The 17,212-nt window shown below is 48.8% G+C and overlaps 1 protein-coding gene across 1 annotated transcript; it reads left to right on the top strand.

The window, feature by feature from the left end:
• The first annotated feature begins 6,891 nt into the window (after nucleotides 1-6,891).
• Nucleotides 6,892-8,375, top strand: CEBPE (CCAAT enhancer binding protein epsilon). Its single transcript, XM_007951187.2, has 2 exons — nucleotides 6,892-7,401; nucleotides 8,040-8,375. The coding sequence occupies exons 1-2, from the start codon at nucleotides 6,892-6,894 to the stop codon at nucleotides 8,373-8,375; spliced, it is 846 nt and encodes a 281-aa protein (XP_007949378.1).
• Nucleotides 8,376-17,212: the final 8,837 nt, after the last annotated feature.

Genomic DNA, 17,212 nt, shown 5'->3' with positions numbered 1-17,212 from the left:
TGCCAAGCTAAGGCAAGAGAGGCCAAGGCATGGATGGTCACCCAGAGGGCTGGTCAGTCTAAACTGAATGGTAAAAGATGGACAGGCTGAGAGTTTGGAGAGGGGGAGTTAGGAGAGCATACAGCTGGATCCAAGGGGCTTGATGGGAGGAATTAAAAGAGTGAGGCTGGGGAGCACTGAAGGGTCAGCAGGGGGTGAGGGGGGTTAAATGGTTCAGGTATAAGGCTTGGTTCACTCAGCTGTACAGAGCCATCTGAGAGGAATATTTCTAGGTGCAAGAGTAGGAGGATTGTTGGATGAGGACAAGGAAAAAAGAAGTAGTTAAGTCAGGAACAAGAACAATGTACCTCTTGATGTTCTGGGTTAGTTGCTAGAGGATGTTGCTGGAATTAGAGCCAGCCCTTGCTTCTGTGTTCCTCCATTTGTACGCAGCCCTCCTAAAGTCCTGTCCTGGTGTGGCATCATTCTAGGGCCAACACTGCTGACAGACTAGGCATGACTTTGGGGGTGGGGGAGGTTAAGATATCACCCTCACCATCTGGGACACTGTGAGGACATAGGCAGGCAAGACGCCTCCACTCGCAGTGTTGGCCTAGCCCCAATACTCCTGCTTTGTGGCTGCCATTCTTCCAGACTGAATCTGGAGTCCTTCCATTCACAGGGGGATTCAGCTAAGAGGCCAGACACTTGGCAGCCACTAAACAGCTGTGTGTGCTTGGAAAAGGCCCTTCCTTTTTGTTATAATTTTAGAGAAAAAGAGAGAGAATTGAAAATAATTTCAAAGAGCTTCTCAATCTCTAAACTTCTGGAAGTCTTAGAATCCCTTCAGGTTATCAACTCCTCCCAAAAGAACAAGGGCAAGACTGGGCAGAGGCTAGTCTTACAAGATTCTGTTTTCCAAGCCTCAAAAGGTGGATACCTTTTGGATCCCCTCTACCCCACACTTTCCTTTCCATGGGCTGACAGAGGTCTCCTTCACGTTGCCCCGTTCTGGCAAGTCCGAAAAACCAGTTGCCATGGAGTCACTTCTAACTCAAAGCAACCCTATGTGTCCCAGAGTAGAACTGTACTCCATAGCATGTTCATGGCTTTGACCTTTTGGAACTAGATCACCAGACCTTTCTTCCAAAGTGCCTCTAGAAGGGTACAACTGCCAACCTCTCAGTATTTGAGAACTTAACCATTTTCACCACCAAGGAACTCCTTAGTAAGTACCAAACGAAACTCACTGCCATTGAGTCAGTTCCAACTCATAGTGACCCCCCCCCCATTGTGTTTACAAGGCTATAAATCTTCACAGAAGCAGACTGCCTCATCTTTCTTCCCTTGAGTGGCTGGTGAGTTTGCCCTCCTTAATCCCCTCTGGTAGATTAGGAGCTCTGGTAGCATAGTGGCTAAAGCACTTGACTGCTAACCAGAAGGCTGGCGGTTCAAACCCACCAGTCACTCCTCGGAAGGAAGGGTAGGAAGGTTGGGCAATCCTACTATCCGTAGTGATACTGCCTCGGAAACCCAAAGAGGGGTCACTATGAGTCCGGGCCGACTGGATGGCACACAACAACAACAACAATCCCCTCTCCAGGAGCTCTGGTGGGGTAGTGCCTCAGGCATTTGACTGCTAACCATAAGACTGGCTGTTCAAACCCACCAGCCAGCCACTCAGAAGGAAGATTGGGCAATCTACTTCCATAGAGATAATGCCTGGAGTTTTGTTTGTTTGTTTGTTTGTTTTTTGGTAATCCCCTCTCCTGTGAAACAATTGTTCTTGGGGTGGGGGAGGGTCTTTCTCCATTTAAAGAGATACCTGCTGATCTTTTCAACCTGATCAAGTGATTAAATTTGGGCCTCTTACTAGGTAAACATGTTTGTTTGTTTGTTTAAACCTGGGCCAGCTTTTACCCTGTCTTAACCCTTAACCCTGTCACTTAATGCTAGGGATTTCCAATGCTTGATTTTAGGAAATTTGGGAGCCTTTTGGAAGTCACCGCTTATGCATTCATTTATTTATATACTCACACCACAAACCTTTTTGTGACCATTGTATCCAAGGAATTTTCTATACAGTGTGGAAATAGCAAACCTATTCTTGAAATTTCCAAGTCAGCACAGCCTTCAAACATTTTGTTCCATATTCCCCATCTTGTCGTTTTGTGTATCATCAAGTCAATTCTGACTCCTAGTGACCCTATATAGCTTCTGTCTTTATGGGAGCAGAGCACTATGTCTTTTCTCGTGGTCTTTTCTTGAGTGGAGGCAGAACTGATGGATGAGTTCCAACTGTGGGCCTGACTTTTCAGTTAGCAGCCAAATGCGTAACCCCTGTACCACCAAGTCTCCTTCCATTGTCCCCATAAGTATATTCCTATATGTCAACCCACTTGCCTTATGTTAATTCAGGAAATATAGTAACCACAGCTGAAGGAGTCCAAAAGATGGAACCTCTCCTCCCCTCACAGAGCAAGTAGTTGACCAGGGGAAAAAAGACAAGAATACACATAAGCACATGTGTATGTACTTCATGGCTTCGTTGATGCTTTCTACATGGAAGTCACCTGCTTGTGGGCTTCTGCAGCTGGGCTGGGACCTTCCCACAGGCAGGCACTGAGCCTACAATATCCCCAGAACCTGCACAAGCGATACGTGATCAAAAAATGCTTGTGGCATTGAAACAAAATACGAGGCAGCAGATAGTGTGTCTTCTTGGGTGAAACAGCTAAAACCCCATTGGTCAGAGGAAGGAGACTGAATCTACTGAGACCAATTACTTTACATACATTATCTTATTCAAAGTAAAATTAAACAACTCTATGAAGTAGGCATTACTACTGCTATTTTACAGGAAAGATTAAGTAACTTGCCCAAGGTCACTGAGCTGGTAAGTGACAGAGGCTGGATTTGAGCTCAGTTCTCTGACATTTCACTGCCAGACTGCCACTTCCCTATTGGGAAAGATGTGGTAGCAGTGTCAGATTACCCCATAAGCAAGGTAAGCACAGGCTTACTTGTGTTTACTTACCAATCTGTAGTGAACTACAGATTGAACAGTTTTTTCACCACATCAAAGATTCTACTTCTAGGTATGGCTGGCATCTGTCTCCCAGCTTCACAGCACCCCCCTACAGAATCAAAGCCTCTTCAAATTTACAATCCCTGACTGGGACAGAGTATCCATAAGCAAGGTAAGCACCAGCTGATTTACAGTTTCACATGTTTTTCACCACAGCTTTGGTGAAATTGTTCACTCCAGATTAGTGAGTAAACACAAATAAACCCATGCATACCTTGCTTATTGGGTAATCTGTCCGACTTGGTGGAGGGGCATTTGAGAGGGGTTGGTTACAAAGTTACTTAGATAATACACATGCACTCTTTTAGTTAATTCAAACAGGTTGTTGTTGTGAGGTACCTTCAAGTCAATTTTGACTCATGATGACACCATGTGACTGAGCAGAACTGCCCCATAGGGTTTTCCAGGCTGTAATCTTTAAGGGAGCAGATTACCAGAGTTTTCTCCTGAGTTGCTGTTGGGTGGGTTTTGAAGTGCCAACCTTTCAGCTTAACAAAGGGCTTAACCGTTGCACCATCAGGGCTCCTTTAGCAAGGATAAAATGATCCTGCTAAAGGGGGCCTCTTTTCCCCTTCTGAGCAACTCCCCAGAACCCAAGAATCCCTCAGCCCTTCACTGGCACTTCCCTCCATCACTCATTCCAGTCCAGCAGGCCCCTCCCCTCCCCTGCCCCGAAGTCCAGATTGCCGCCCCAGGGTTACTGGGAAACACTGATGTCAGTGCACCAGCCTGGGAGGCGAGAGTCTGAGACTACTTATCTCACCATGGCCAAAGCTGCTGCCTTTCTCATTTCCTGCCAGCTCTGTTTGCACATCTCCCAGCTCCCTTCAGAGCCCACTTCCCTCACTTTCCCCTCCCCAACGGGTGAGGGGCATGTGGGCAGAGGGGGGGTACTGAGGGCTAAGGAGGCTCTCTAAGTCACCCTTTCAGCCCTGGGCCCACTGCACTTTCCCCCAAGACTAACTGAGGTATCCTTGTATGACCTTGGGTAGCTCAGTCTTTCATCCTTGTTTACCTCATTTATAAGGTGGTGTTGTGTGCCAGTTGAGTCGGACCCAACTCATAGTGACCCCTCCTTGGGTTTCCGAGGTGATATCACTACAGAAGTAGATTGCCCAGCCTTCCTTCCGAGGAGTGGCTGGTGGGTTTGAACCACCAGCCTTCTGGTTAGCAGTCAGTTGCCTTAGGCACTACGCTACCAGAGCTCCTCATTTATAAGGTAGGAATAAAAATACTGTCTGGCTTGCTTACCTTCCTACTTAACTCAGGGATATAGTCAGCATGCAAAAGTGTATGTTTCAATGATTAAAAAAGCATAACTTACCAGAAAATGCAAGGCCTAACTCTGGTGGTGTAGTGCTTAAGGCATTTGACTGCTAACCAGAAGGCTGGAGGTTCAAACCCACCAGCAACTCCTCGGAAGGAAGGATGGGCAATCTACTTCTGTAGAGATACAGCCTCAGAAACCCAAGGAGGGGTCACTATGAGTCTGAGTTTTTGTTTTAATCTTTATCACTACTTCAAAGTGAAGGGGTTGGGAGATAGACTCTTTCCTCATTGAGACAAGACTCTGGTCCCCATCCTCCTAACCTGCCCACTTTCCTTGCAACTGCATTGCAAGCCCCTACCCAGGCCATAGTTCCTTTTCTTCCTTCCTGATGCCCAGGAGCATCTGGTAGCATAGTGGCTAAGACACTTGCCTGCTAACCAGACGGCTAACCAGACGGCTGGTGGTTCAAACCCACCAGCCACTCCTCAGAAGGAAGGTTGGGCAATCCTACTTCCGTAGTGATACTGCCTCGGAAACCCAAGGAGGGGTCGCTATGAGTCAGGGCTGACTTGACGGCACATAACAACAACAACATGGGAGGCTGCCCTCTGCTGTCCACCTGATGTCCAAGTATAGCAGCCACTGCAAGTCCAGAATTTTGGCTCAATATTGCCACCCAATGGTCAACAGAAGCACTGCTGGCAAACTGATGTAGCTCAGTTATGGTCTCTATTTGGCACAAGATCCAAAACAGGAGAGGACAGCAATCTCCCCATGCGATTCCTGGGATTTATCTTTGGAGGCATCCACAGCTTCCCGTGCCAGGTTAGAGATTTTGGAGAGAGCACATCTGGCCGTACCGCAAGCTGTGCACACAAAGCTCCTGGGGTAGGTGTGCAGAGATGGGAGGAAGGGAAGAGAGGATCACTACTAGAGGGGTAGCTTGTCTGGTTTGCAGACAGCCTTGTCTACATTTGCATATTTTATGTTAGTGTTCAAAGCCACACGTATCCCTTCAGCATTTGCCCCACTGTGACCCACTCACTGTGACCCAGCCCTTAGTGTGCTTGTAAGCACTCCTGGCCCACCCACAGGACACCCACAGCATTTTCTGGTGGTAAAAGAGGCAGTGATGAGTTCTCCAAGTCCTTTTCTTTTTATTGGACCCACAGCGCCACCTGGAGATGAAATTCAACAAATAAAAAAGGGTTTCTGACTAGAGGGAGTTCTGAGTTCCCAGAGGGGGCTGGAGAAAGGGAAGGGAAGAGAGGCCCAGCACAAGACCAAGAAGTTCAGAGAGCGGGGCCGTGGCCTTCTGGAGACCCTGGGACAGAGCCCCAGGAAGAGGTGATGACAAAAGAGAAGCCTTCTCAAGCTTCGTAAGAGGAAGTGGGCCCAAGAAAGCCACATGGGAGGTCAGACAACGGCCAGGAGAAGGAAAGACAGCAAACTGAGCTGCAGTGAGCTCTCCAGCCCTGCAGCCCTGCAGCCCTGGAGCCCTGCAGCCCAGAGCACAGGAAATGGGAGGCAGAGTTTCAGGCCCAGAGTCTGCGCAAATGCCAGCCTGAACCTCTGGCAGCACAGAGGAGCTGGAAGAAAGAGATACTGGAGCCACCAGAGGAATTTGAATGTTGGTTCCAGGCAGCAGCCTGCCTAGGCCTGGGGCACAGGGCCCAAGTCCTAAGCAGGTGCCTCAGCCAAGCACAGGCAGTAGGATGCTGTACCATGCTTCAGCTGGAAACATCTTAGTGTTTGGGGTATTGCACAGACCCTGTGCAAATACCTAGTAAATGAGCATGCTCTGGGCCACAACATAGAACCCTGGGTATGGCTTGTTCCTGGAACCTATCCCTACTTTCAGAGCCTCTCAAACAGCACCCCTTGGCCTGCACCAAGGAGGTTGCCCTAGGAGGTGGGGCTATGAAAGGAACTGACTGCCCCTGGGGGTAGGTGGAGCCCAGTACTGAGGGGCCCAGAGGGAGGTGTGTCAAGGGAGGAGCTCAGGCTAGGCTGGGGGTCAGCACTGGAAGAGGGTTCTCTAAGTTCATTCTGACTTGGCACCTCATTCTGCACAGAACTTTTTGGATGTCAGAGGGAGGAGGACACTCACAGTGAGGTGTTGCCCTCAGTGAGGATTCTGGAATCCCCTGAGCTCAGTGGGGAGAGGAGAAGGCATCTCCTGGGCATCTCCAGAAGCCTGGCGTGGACCCTGACCAAAGAGTCCCCACTAACTGCTCCATAGACCAGGGACACCATTTCTCTAAGGCCTGCATCCCTCCCTCTGGGGTGCGCCCTGCCCCTCCCTGAGTCACCCCAGGAAGAGAGGGAAAAAAAGGAAGAGAGGAGAGGCATTGACCACAAAGGAAGGAAAAGGAAACAGAGCAGAGGAGGGAGAAGAGAAGCGACGCAGGAGAGGGTGACAGAGGAGAGCAGAGAGGGCAGATCTAGGGCAGATCTGGGACAGGAGGAGATCGAGAGAGGGCAGGCCAAGCATCCCAAGGGGTGCCCCAAGAGCAGGGCGGCGGGGGCGGGGAGCCCAGGGGGCGGGCCGGCCATGTCCCACGGGACCTACTACGAGTGTGAGCCCCGGGGCGGCCAGCAGCCACTTGAGTTCTCAGGGGGCCGAGCAGGGCCCGGGGACCTGGGGGACATGTGTGAGCATGAGGCCTCCATCGACCTCTCTGCCTACATAGAGTCTGGGGAGGAGCAGCTCCTCTCCGACCTCTTTGCTGTGAAGCCAGCGCCTGAGGCCAGAGGCCTTAAGGGTCCCGGAACCCCTGCCTTCCCCCACTACTTGCCGCCTGATCCTCGGCCCTTTGCCTACCCCCCACACACCTTTGGCCCAGACAGGAAGGTACTGGGGCCTGGCATCTACAGCAGCCCAGGGAGCTACGACCCCAGGTCTGTGGCCGTGAAGGAGGAGCCTCGGGGGCCAGAGGGCAGCCGAGGTGCCAGCCGCAGCAGCTACAATCCCTTGCAGTACCAAGTGGCACACTGCGGGCAGACAGCCATGCACCTGCCCCCAGCCCTGGCTGCACCCAGCCAGCCCCTGCGCGTCCTCAAGGTAAGAGTAAGCCAGTTCTCCTCCCTGCCACCCAGGGGCTGGAGAGAGGCCAGTGTGAATGGGGGAGTTTTGAGCTCTCACTAAGAAGTCTGTGTTTGGTATTGCTTTGTGAAACTGACCCACCTCAAAGCCCTCTGTGCACTCACTATCTGACTTCAACCACCGCCCCCCACTTTGCTTCTCTGTGAATTTACTCCCCCCCTGAACCTCACTCTGTGACTAGAATCCAATGCATCCTACAGACCCTATGGCAAACTGGTCTGCCCTGATCTCAGCCTCCTTCCCAGCCTCCTTGCTTCCCGCCAGGCCCCCTCCTGTTGTATCTCAGCCACATGGTTCTAGAAGAGAAATGCCTGCTAACTGTAGAACAGGAGACTCAAGATAGATTGAGGGAAAAAGTGTTCTCAGTGAGTGAGTATATGAAAGGGAATTTTGGTCTCAAGGACCCTGTACATCTGAGCTACCATCTTCTCCAGAGGCAGGACAAAGACTGTTTGAACCTAGGAAATAGCAGCTGGCTCTGAATCCTGTATTTCTCTGATGCCCCAGTTGCTCTCTGGCGCTGGGATTTCTGTCTGCCTCCACCCGGCTTCCCTGCCAAGCCTCATTTCTCTGTCCCTCTGTGCCTACCCCTTCAGGCTCCTCTGGCTGCTGGCACACAGCCCTGCAGCCCCCTCCTCAAGGCGCCCTCCCCAGCTGGCCCCTCACACAAGGGCAAGAAAGCAGTGAACAAAGACAGCCTGGAGTACCGGCTGCGGAGGGAGCGCAATAACATCGCTGTACGAAAGAGCCGGGACAAGGCCAAGAGGCGGATCCTGGAGACGCAGCAGAAGGTGCTGGAGTACATGGCAGAGAACGAGAGCCTCCGCAGACGCGTGGAGCAACTGACCCAGGAGCTGGACACCCTTCGCAACCTCTTCCGTCAAATCCCTGAGGCCGCCAACCTCATCAAGGGTGTGGGGGACTGCAGCTGAGCCTAGCTGGCTGGCCTGTGAGCACCAACCAACCTTCCTGGCCCAGCCCGACCCTGGGAAACTCTTCCCTGCTGGGGCATTAGAGCACCTCACAGGACGAGTATGAGACATAGACTCTGGACAAGGGTGTCAGGGGAGAAGGAGCCCCAGCATGATTCTGTGGCTGAATAAAATTGCACTGTGACTCAGTGCTGGGGTACACTGGGCCTGTCTGTATGTGTGGGTGCATGTGTGCGTTTGCATGTATGGCATGGGGGACCCCGAAGGGCAAGGGATGTATGTGGCTGGGTCTGCATACCTCTTGTTTCCATGTCCAAATAAATGTGCAGGAATGTACACACACTGCGTACAGTTTGCGCCCATAGCCAGCTGTGTATCTGTCACTCTGTTCTTCCCCTCCTCTGGTCTCCTTCTGTCCTCCTGGAAGCTGAAGGCCAGGGAACAGCCTCTAGATACTGTTCTTTGAAGAGAGGCTAGTGAGAGCACCTGAGCTATCAGGGAGCTTCCAGCACCATATAGTTCCTTATGCCAGACCTGCTGACTCAGGACCCAGTCTCGTATAGGTCTGGGAGCACCTGCCCTAGGTGACCAAAGGAAAATTCCGAATGGCTGTGATATTTATGGTTCATTAGCTCTTGATCCAGCACTCGCATTTTTCTCTCTAATTCCACAACTTCAGTTTCGACAAGAACAACCCCCTCTGGCTCCCGCCTACCCACTCCCATCTTTGTCCTTCATCCTCTGGGGTTCTTGTTCCCTAAGGATTGAAAAAGGAGCTCTGGCAGCACTGTAGTTAAAACATTCTGCTGCTAACCAGAAGGTTGGTGGTTCAAACCCATCAGCTGTTCTGCAGGAGAAAAATGAAGCAGTCTGCTTCTACAAAGATTTACAACATTTGAAACCCTGTGGGGCAGTACTACTCTGTCCTATAGGGTTGCTATGAACTTGAAATCAACTCAATGGTAGTGGGATTTGAGGCTTGAAAATCTGAGTTCTTAGAAGAGAAATCAGTTAGGAAAGGCCTTGAGATCTGATTTGTATATGAGAAAATTGATAATGAGGAGGAAGACAACTGTCTGCCTGTGTCAGGAAAACTCCAAATTCTGAGCATTTTCTTTTTTGGAGAACCACAGCTTAAGAGGCAGAATAATACAGGAATTAAGCGCCTCGGTTTGAATCTCCCTCTGCTACTCAGTAGCTATGTGACCTTGAGCCAATCACTCTCCTCTCTGTGCCTCAGTTTCCTCATCTGCAAAGCAGAAAACCTAATAGTGCCTGCCTCACAGTGTTGTTATAAGGATTGAATGGGTCATAGATAATCAGGGCCTGCATATGGTAAGTATTATGTGTCACTTAATGTCCGTTGGGGCAAAATTCAACCACATATCTATCTATGGTCCCATAACATTTTTTTGGTTGGTTAATTGGTTTTTAAAAAAAGAAAAGCAGCTCTCCTTTTATTATTTCCCCCTAATGATTTAAAAGACTTCAAACCCAGACTCTTGTATCACTGGTCCACAGGTGCATTCAGGCACAGGCAGGTGAGGGAGAGGATGTGGGTCTGGGTGTGGGCTTCTGGGCTTTGTCCAGTAGGCAGGCAGTGTGGCTGGCACCAGGCTACTCCTGCTGCTCAGGAGGGTTGAACAGCAGACAGGAGGGCATTCTGCTCCCTCCCTGATAGTTTCCTCTCACTGCTCTGCTGCTGTTGCTGCTGCTGCTGCCACCACCACAGCCACCACTACCAGTTACTTCAGCAGGCAGCGGCAGCAGAGACAGAGACAAGCAGGACTGGAAGTGGGCTCCCAAAAGCTTTAATATGGTGTTCCCAAATGTCCAAATCATATAATATTCTGTTTCACAAAAAGTATTGTGGACGTTAAGTGACACATACCTGTGTGTGAATATTACATAGAGAAAAAAAATAACACTCCGGTAGTGTAGTGGTTAAGGCATTTGGCTGTTAACCAAAAGACTGATGCTTCAAACCCACCAGCTGCTCTGCAGAAGAAAGATGAGGCAATCTGCTTCCATAAATATTTACAGCCTTGGAAAGCCGATGGAGATTGCTATGAGTTGGAATCGATTCAAGGGCAGTGAGTTTTGGTTTTATATATATATATGAGCTCTGGTAGCATAGTGCCTAAGGCACTTGACAGCTAACCAGAAGGCTGGTGGTTCAAACCCACCAGCCACTCCGTGGAAGGAAGATGGGGCAATCTACTTCCGTAGTGATACTGCCTCGGAAACCCAAGGAAGGGTCATTATGAGTCGGGTCCGACTCGATGGCACATAACAACAACAACAACAATATATATATATCATATCAGTTCTATTTTGCTAGAACTGAAAAGACCTCAGAGATGTCATCTAAACTTCTTATTTTAAATGTGAGGAAACAGGCCTTAGGGAGGGGAAGGGACTTAACCAAAGTCAAAGTCACACAGCTGGTTAGAGGCAGAAACAAAATTAGCTCCATAAAATCACAGATCTCATAAGGTGCTAGAAAAGACCTCAAGAGATCATCTGGTGAGCTATGCCCTCAGACAAGCAAGATAGTGTGAGCCACATTTTCTAGATAAAGCGGTTAAGGGACAGGGGGGATAAGAGCATCTCTTTATGATCAGTCCCTTTGCTGCCGCAGTGCAGGGCACCTGCCCCTCTACCCTGCTCCTCCCCTCAAGGACATACAGCACAGGATGAGGCACATGAATCACATTCAATGAGTAATCATAAATTGCTTGACGTCAGAGACCCCAGGGTAAAATGAGAGCTAAAGGTTTTCCGAGGCCACCAACGACTTCTAGGCCACTGCTTGGAAAGCCTGAGTTAGACACCTAGGAATAACTTTCTGATAGGGAGAGATTGGTTTCTGGATCTCCCCATTGTCTCTCTGATCTCCACAACCCTCTCCCCAGAAGTCTTAGAGCATTTCTCCACTTGGCACTGTGTGTTTCATGCCTGCCTCACCGAGGACTCAGTCCCTTTCCTGCCTCTGCCTCCATATCTCAGGCACTCTCTCCTATGTCTGTGTCCTGGGCCTCCTTCCCCAGGTCTGGTTTGAGTGTGCACATCTGAACCTTGATAGATGGTTTATTCAGTCACCTGCTTAAGGCCACTGAAGGACTGGTGGAAGTCACCATAGTTTGGAAGGAAGGGGGACGATCTCTGTGGATAGCTGGGAGAATCCTCACACCTTCCTTTCAGCCCACGGGGATGGGTTGCATAAGTAGGAGTTAGTACAAAATAGGGTAAGTGACTCAACCTCCGGATTTCTTCCTCTCAGCTCAAGACCACTGCCCCTTGACTTATTTTCAAGATTCAGGATAGTAGGACCTGGATTGCTTCAGCATCAGCCCCAAGCTTCTTTTCCACAGCTCTGAATTGTGTCTGTTCCCAGCCCCCCTCCTGTCAGCTCCTCAGGGTGAGTGTTTGGCAGAGGCTTCTGACTGACTCTGGAGAAGAGCCACCCCCTACTACCTTGTTTAGCCTGTGAAGGACAAGCACTCAATCCCAGAGTGAGACAGAGTTGCCAAACACACCCCAATCCTTATGTCAGATCATCTCATCAGGAGGTGACAGGGAAACAGAGGTCACACTTCGTGAATGAGGGCTTTTAACCTGACCTGAAGTGTATGTGGCCAAAGTAATTGATTCAAATACCTGTTGATCATTTTTTACGTGCCAGTTCCTTGCTAGGTTCTGAGAATACTGTGGTGAACAAAATAAACCCGGTTCTTAGGTGAAGGAGTGGAAGAAAATGTCAATAAACAATAATGTCAATAAAGTGTGCTGGATGTCTTGCTTTGCCCCTCCAGATCTCCTCTCTACCATTTATCACCATACCCTGCCACCCTAATCTGAACAGGCTTCCAGTGGGGCAAGGGGAGATGGTAGGAGGAGGGTGAAGTTAGGTGTTTACCCCCTGGCTGCCTACCTGACAGGGCCCCACCACACAGCTCCCTCTCACAGAATTCCTCTGCCCTTAAGGCCTGCAGGTTAACAGCTCCCCTGCCGAGTCCAGCACAGGGTACTATTGATCCTTGTTGCTCTCCCTTAGCCCAGTCCACACCTTTATAAAGTATCTTCACTATATTTCTTTATTTTATGTTAGCCCCATTTGAATAGTCCCCTTGAGAAAACAAACAGAATGGAAGGCTATTTTAGTTGGGATGGTCAAGGAAGGCCTCTCTGACAAGGTGACATTTAAGTTGAAACCTAAATAATAAGAAAGAAGATGATGTACCAAAATGGAGGGAAGGATGTGCTGCAGGGAGAATAACTGCAAAGGCCCTGGAGTGTCCGGGTGATAAAGAAAAAGAAAGGAAGCCGACTGTATCTGGCTGAATGAAAACTCCATTCAGCTCTAGAATGGAGTTGCCAATGATTCTCTTTTCATCTCTGGTGGTGTGGTGGTAAAGGCACTTAGCTGCTAACCAAAAGATCAGTGGTTTGAACCCACCAGCTGCTCTGCAGAAGAAAGGTGAGGCAGTCTGCTTCCGTAAAGATTTACAGCCTTGGAAACCCAATGTGAGTTGGTATGAATCGGAATCAACTCAGTGGCAGTGAGTTTGGTTTTTTGGTTTGCAGAGGACAATCCTTAAGAAGCTGGAGTACAGGAGAGAACAGGCTTCCTTGCTCTTGGAGTCTGCTTTTCCCTACCCCAAGCCCCTCTTGTCACCTCCACCACAGCACAGTCACTGCAGGGAAAGGAGAAGGCAGAAAGAGGGAGCCCAGGGAATTGCTTTACTTTTGAATATTGGCAAATCAAGATTCAGACAGTAGACACGTGCGTTCCCATGGCTTCAGAATCCACAGCTCAGGTCCCAGAAGAACTAGACCAGGACGAGAGTCCTGAGCTAAGAGACAAGATCTCCAGGCCACAGAGAAGCTGCTGAGGAGAAGGAAGGCTGTGGGGAGATACCACGTAGAGGGAGGAAGCTGCCCAAGGTGAGCCTGCCAAGGTCAGTCGGCAGGGCAGCGGTGGCAGTGGCTTGTGAAAGCCTCTCCCCCTGCTCAGTGCACACCTCCCCCTCCCATGGATTGCCACATGCTTGGCCCCCAGGGCCCCCATCCCAGTGTTGCAAGATCCCGCTTGGGGTTAAGGGGGTGGAAAGGGGCCTCTTTACCTCCACCTCCTACCCTTCCCCAAACCAGTGAGGGGGCTATGGGATGGAGAGGGCTGTCTAGGAGATGCTGAGGCAACAACAGGCAGAGCTGGCTGAGTTCCTGCACACAGCACCTCCTTCTTGACAGACCAGCCACTTCCCATCACCAGCCCTCAGAAGCAGACTTCTCCGCCCAGAACTCAGCATGGGCCGCTAGACAGTGGGAGTGGTCCAACCTGGACACATTCTTCTCTGGCCTCTGCCAGTTGTTCCTATAAGCAGACCTGGTCTGATCTCAGAAAAACCTCAGTGACACATGAGAAATACCCTGAGACTACCCCCACTGAAAGAGGGTAGGTATTTTCAGAGGAAAATGACTGAAAAGAGAAATAAATAAATGCCCATCAAGTCACTTCCAACTCATGGCAACCCCATGTGTTCTAGAGAAGGGTCTTCTTGGCTGTAATCTTTATGAAGGCAGGTTGCCAGATCTTTCTTCCACAGTGCTGAACGGGTTCAAATCACCAACCTTTATATAGTAGATGAGCACTGTCTGCGCCACCAGGGACCTTAAAATGACTACAATTGACCATCATTTCTGATTTTGGGAGCAGTGGAATGGTGCTAGGACCTGGTGAAGGGAAAGCTTCCTAATAGGCAGAGACTCACCTGTAGACCTCCTGCCTCTACTCTCCTCTTTGGGACAGAAACAGATCTGTAAGGTAGGTAAAGGCAACCTGTAAACAGAATGAATCTATTCCCCACCTCCTGCAAGCTAAAGTTCATCCTGAAGCCCCAAACTGTTCAAATCCCTCTTGCCCCCCACACCTAGCACTGTCGCCCATGGCCAGGCCATCCAACCCTGCTGCAATCGGGACGGTTTGCAAAACGCCTGCTAGCTCCCGCTTTGTCACCATCTGAGGTTAGGACTGTGCTCAGGAGATAAGCCCAGGCCCCACCCGCCTGTCCCGAGCGAGACTGCTGGCCTGCTGCAATCAGGACGGTTTGCAAAACCCCTGCTGGCTCCAGCTCTGTCACCATCTGAGGTTAGGGCTGTGCCCTGGAGATAAACTCTAGCCCCGCCTACCAGTCCTGCCGTCAAACCTCACACACAGCATGGCTCCAAGAAACAAAGCTCTTGGGGGAGCCCACTCAAGGTCTGGTAGCCTTACTCGGAACCAGCTCCAAGACCACTTTACCTGGGTCCTCTTCTCACTTCTCCTTTCCACATCTAGCCTCACCTTTGCACACTGCCCCCATTACCATCCTCTCCTCTCCCTCTTCTCAACTTCCATCTTCTAGTTTCACCCTTCCTCTTCCATCACCTTCCTCTTCTTCCCTCATTCATTCATTCATTCGCTCAAACAAAACCCAAACCAGTTGCCATTAAGTTTGATTCAAATTCACAGTGATTAAGTATTAAACACCTACTCTAGGCCAAGTGCTCTGCTTGTTACAGGGGCTACAGATTAGTGAGGGAGCAAACATAATACCAAAAATAAACATATAATTCTAAATTGTGAGCAATTTGTGGTAAAAGTAAAGGGATGACTGATGTCAGATATTAACATGGGCACCTGATTTCAATGTGGAGTCATGAAAGGCTTCTTTGAGAAAGTAACATATAGGCATATATCTAACAGGTGAGTAGGAGTTAGTCTGGCAAAAAGCAGGGTTCCCATGCCCATCAATGGATGAATAGATAAACTACGGTATGTATACACAATGGAATACTACACAATATTAAAGAGTAACAGTGAATCTGTGAAACACTTCATAACGTGGATGAACCTGGAGGACATTATGCTCAGTAAAATTAGTCAATCACAAAAGAACAAATATTGTATGAATCTACTACTGTAAGAAGATTTTCACACAAAAAGACATCATCTTTGATGGTTACCAGAGGTGGGAGGTGAAGGAGGGTAAATCACAAACTAGAGAGTAGACGTATGTTAACTTTCATAAATGAGAAGGCAACATACAATATGGGAGAGGTCAGCACAAAGTGATCAAGGCAAAGGAAGATACTGGAAAGCACATAAGAGTTAAAGGCAACAGAGGTGAATACTATTATATATACAATCCTCCACTAAAATAATAATAATCTACAAGTGGATATATAGATAGACACACAAGTTAAACAGCAGTAGGAAGGAGAATAGGACCATATTCATGAATATATACATAGATTTGACAGAGGGTATTTCTACAAATGTATTTATATATGCTGCAAAATATATCCATGGATATAGTAGAACATACAGGAGGCAAAGTTATAAAAACTTCTTTGCCACAACTCAACACCTTTAGAGAATGAGTTACTGGTCCTGGGGACTCAGGACCACAGTCTCAGGGGACATAAGGTGTAAGACTATTGGTCTTTCCCATCCAGGGCAAAGAAGACTGAAGAAAATAAAGGAGGCATGGAAACAGTTAGTCCTAAAGGATCATGAGAATTTCGGCTTCCATGACCCTGAGACTAGAAGAACTAGATGGTGCCCAGCTACCACTACGGTCTTCTAGCATTTGCCCAAGGACAATGTTCAGAGGCAGGAAGGATTAGGAAAGGAGGAGGAATGGAAACAGGAAACTCAGGAAGGAAGTGGGATAAGTGATGTTACATTGTGGGGAGTCCAGTCAATGCCATGAAACAAAATGTATATGAATTGTTGAATGGAAAAGTGATATGCCCTATAAACTTTCACCCAAATCACAATAAAAAGCTTAAAAAAGGAATGAAAATCAGGGTTCCCATTAGAGAATAGTGTTTATAAAAGTCATAAAGTTGGTCCTTTCCATTCACAGACAGAAGGGTCCGGTGGCCAGACCAGTGATTGACAGGGAGAGGTGGTATGAGGTCAGAGAGGAGGCCAAGGGCAGATCTCACTCTGATGGGATTCAGAACACATCAGAGGGAGGACCACACTTCCAAAGAAAGAGGACACATAGGCTCTCTCCTTTTTAAAAAATTTGTGATTTGACTGAAAATTTACAAAGCAAATTCATTTTCCAAACAGTAGTTCATACACATTTTGTTTCATGACCTTGACTGAAATTCCCCACAACATAACAGCTCTCTTCCTGCTTCCTCCCTGTAGTTACCTCTTCCCGGTGTCTCTTTCCTATTCACTCCTGCCCCTCTCCATCTACCTGTGCTAACTGCCCTTCTGTTCTCCCACAATTGATCGCTCCAAACAGTGTACCTACCTAATGTAAATATTCACTCTATATGTCTGGCTATTGTTTGGCTATTGGGGAGCTCTGGTAGCACAGTGCCTAAGGCACTTGACTTCTAACCAGAAGGATGGTGGTTCAAACCCACCAGCCACTCCTCGGAAGGAAGATGGGGCAATCTACTTCCGTAGTGATACTGCCTTGGAAACAATTAACAACAACAACATTGTTTGGCTGGAAGCCACAGGAGTGACTTCAGTTCCAGACCTGAAGGGTAACTAGGGGCCATAGTCTCAGGGGTCTCACCAGGCTCTATGAGACCAGTAAACCTGGTCTTTTTTTTTTTTTTTTTTTTTATGATTTTTGAATTGTGTTCCACATTATTCTCCCACTCTGTCTAGGATCTCCTGCACTGATCCCTTTCTGAGTGGTTGACAGTGGTAGCCAATACCATCCAGTTCTTCTGTTCTTCTGGTCTCATGGTCATATAGGCTGAGGATCACATGGTCTACTAGTCCAGTCCCTTGGACTAATTGTTTCCACACATATTTGGTT

Source organism: Orycteropus afer, unplaced genomic scaffold, assembly GCF_000298275.1.
Source record: "Orycteropus afer afer isolate SDZICR_OR568_19922 unplaced genomic scaffold, OryAfe1.0 scaffold00292, whole genome shotgun sequence".
Lineage (NCBI taxonomy): Eukaryota > Metazoa > Chordata > Mammalia > Tubulidentata > Orycteropodidae > Orycteropus > Orycteropus afer.
This window is presented reverse-complemented; position numbering and strand designations above follow the sequence as displayed.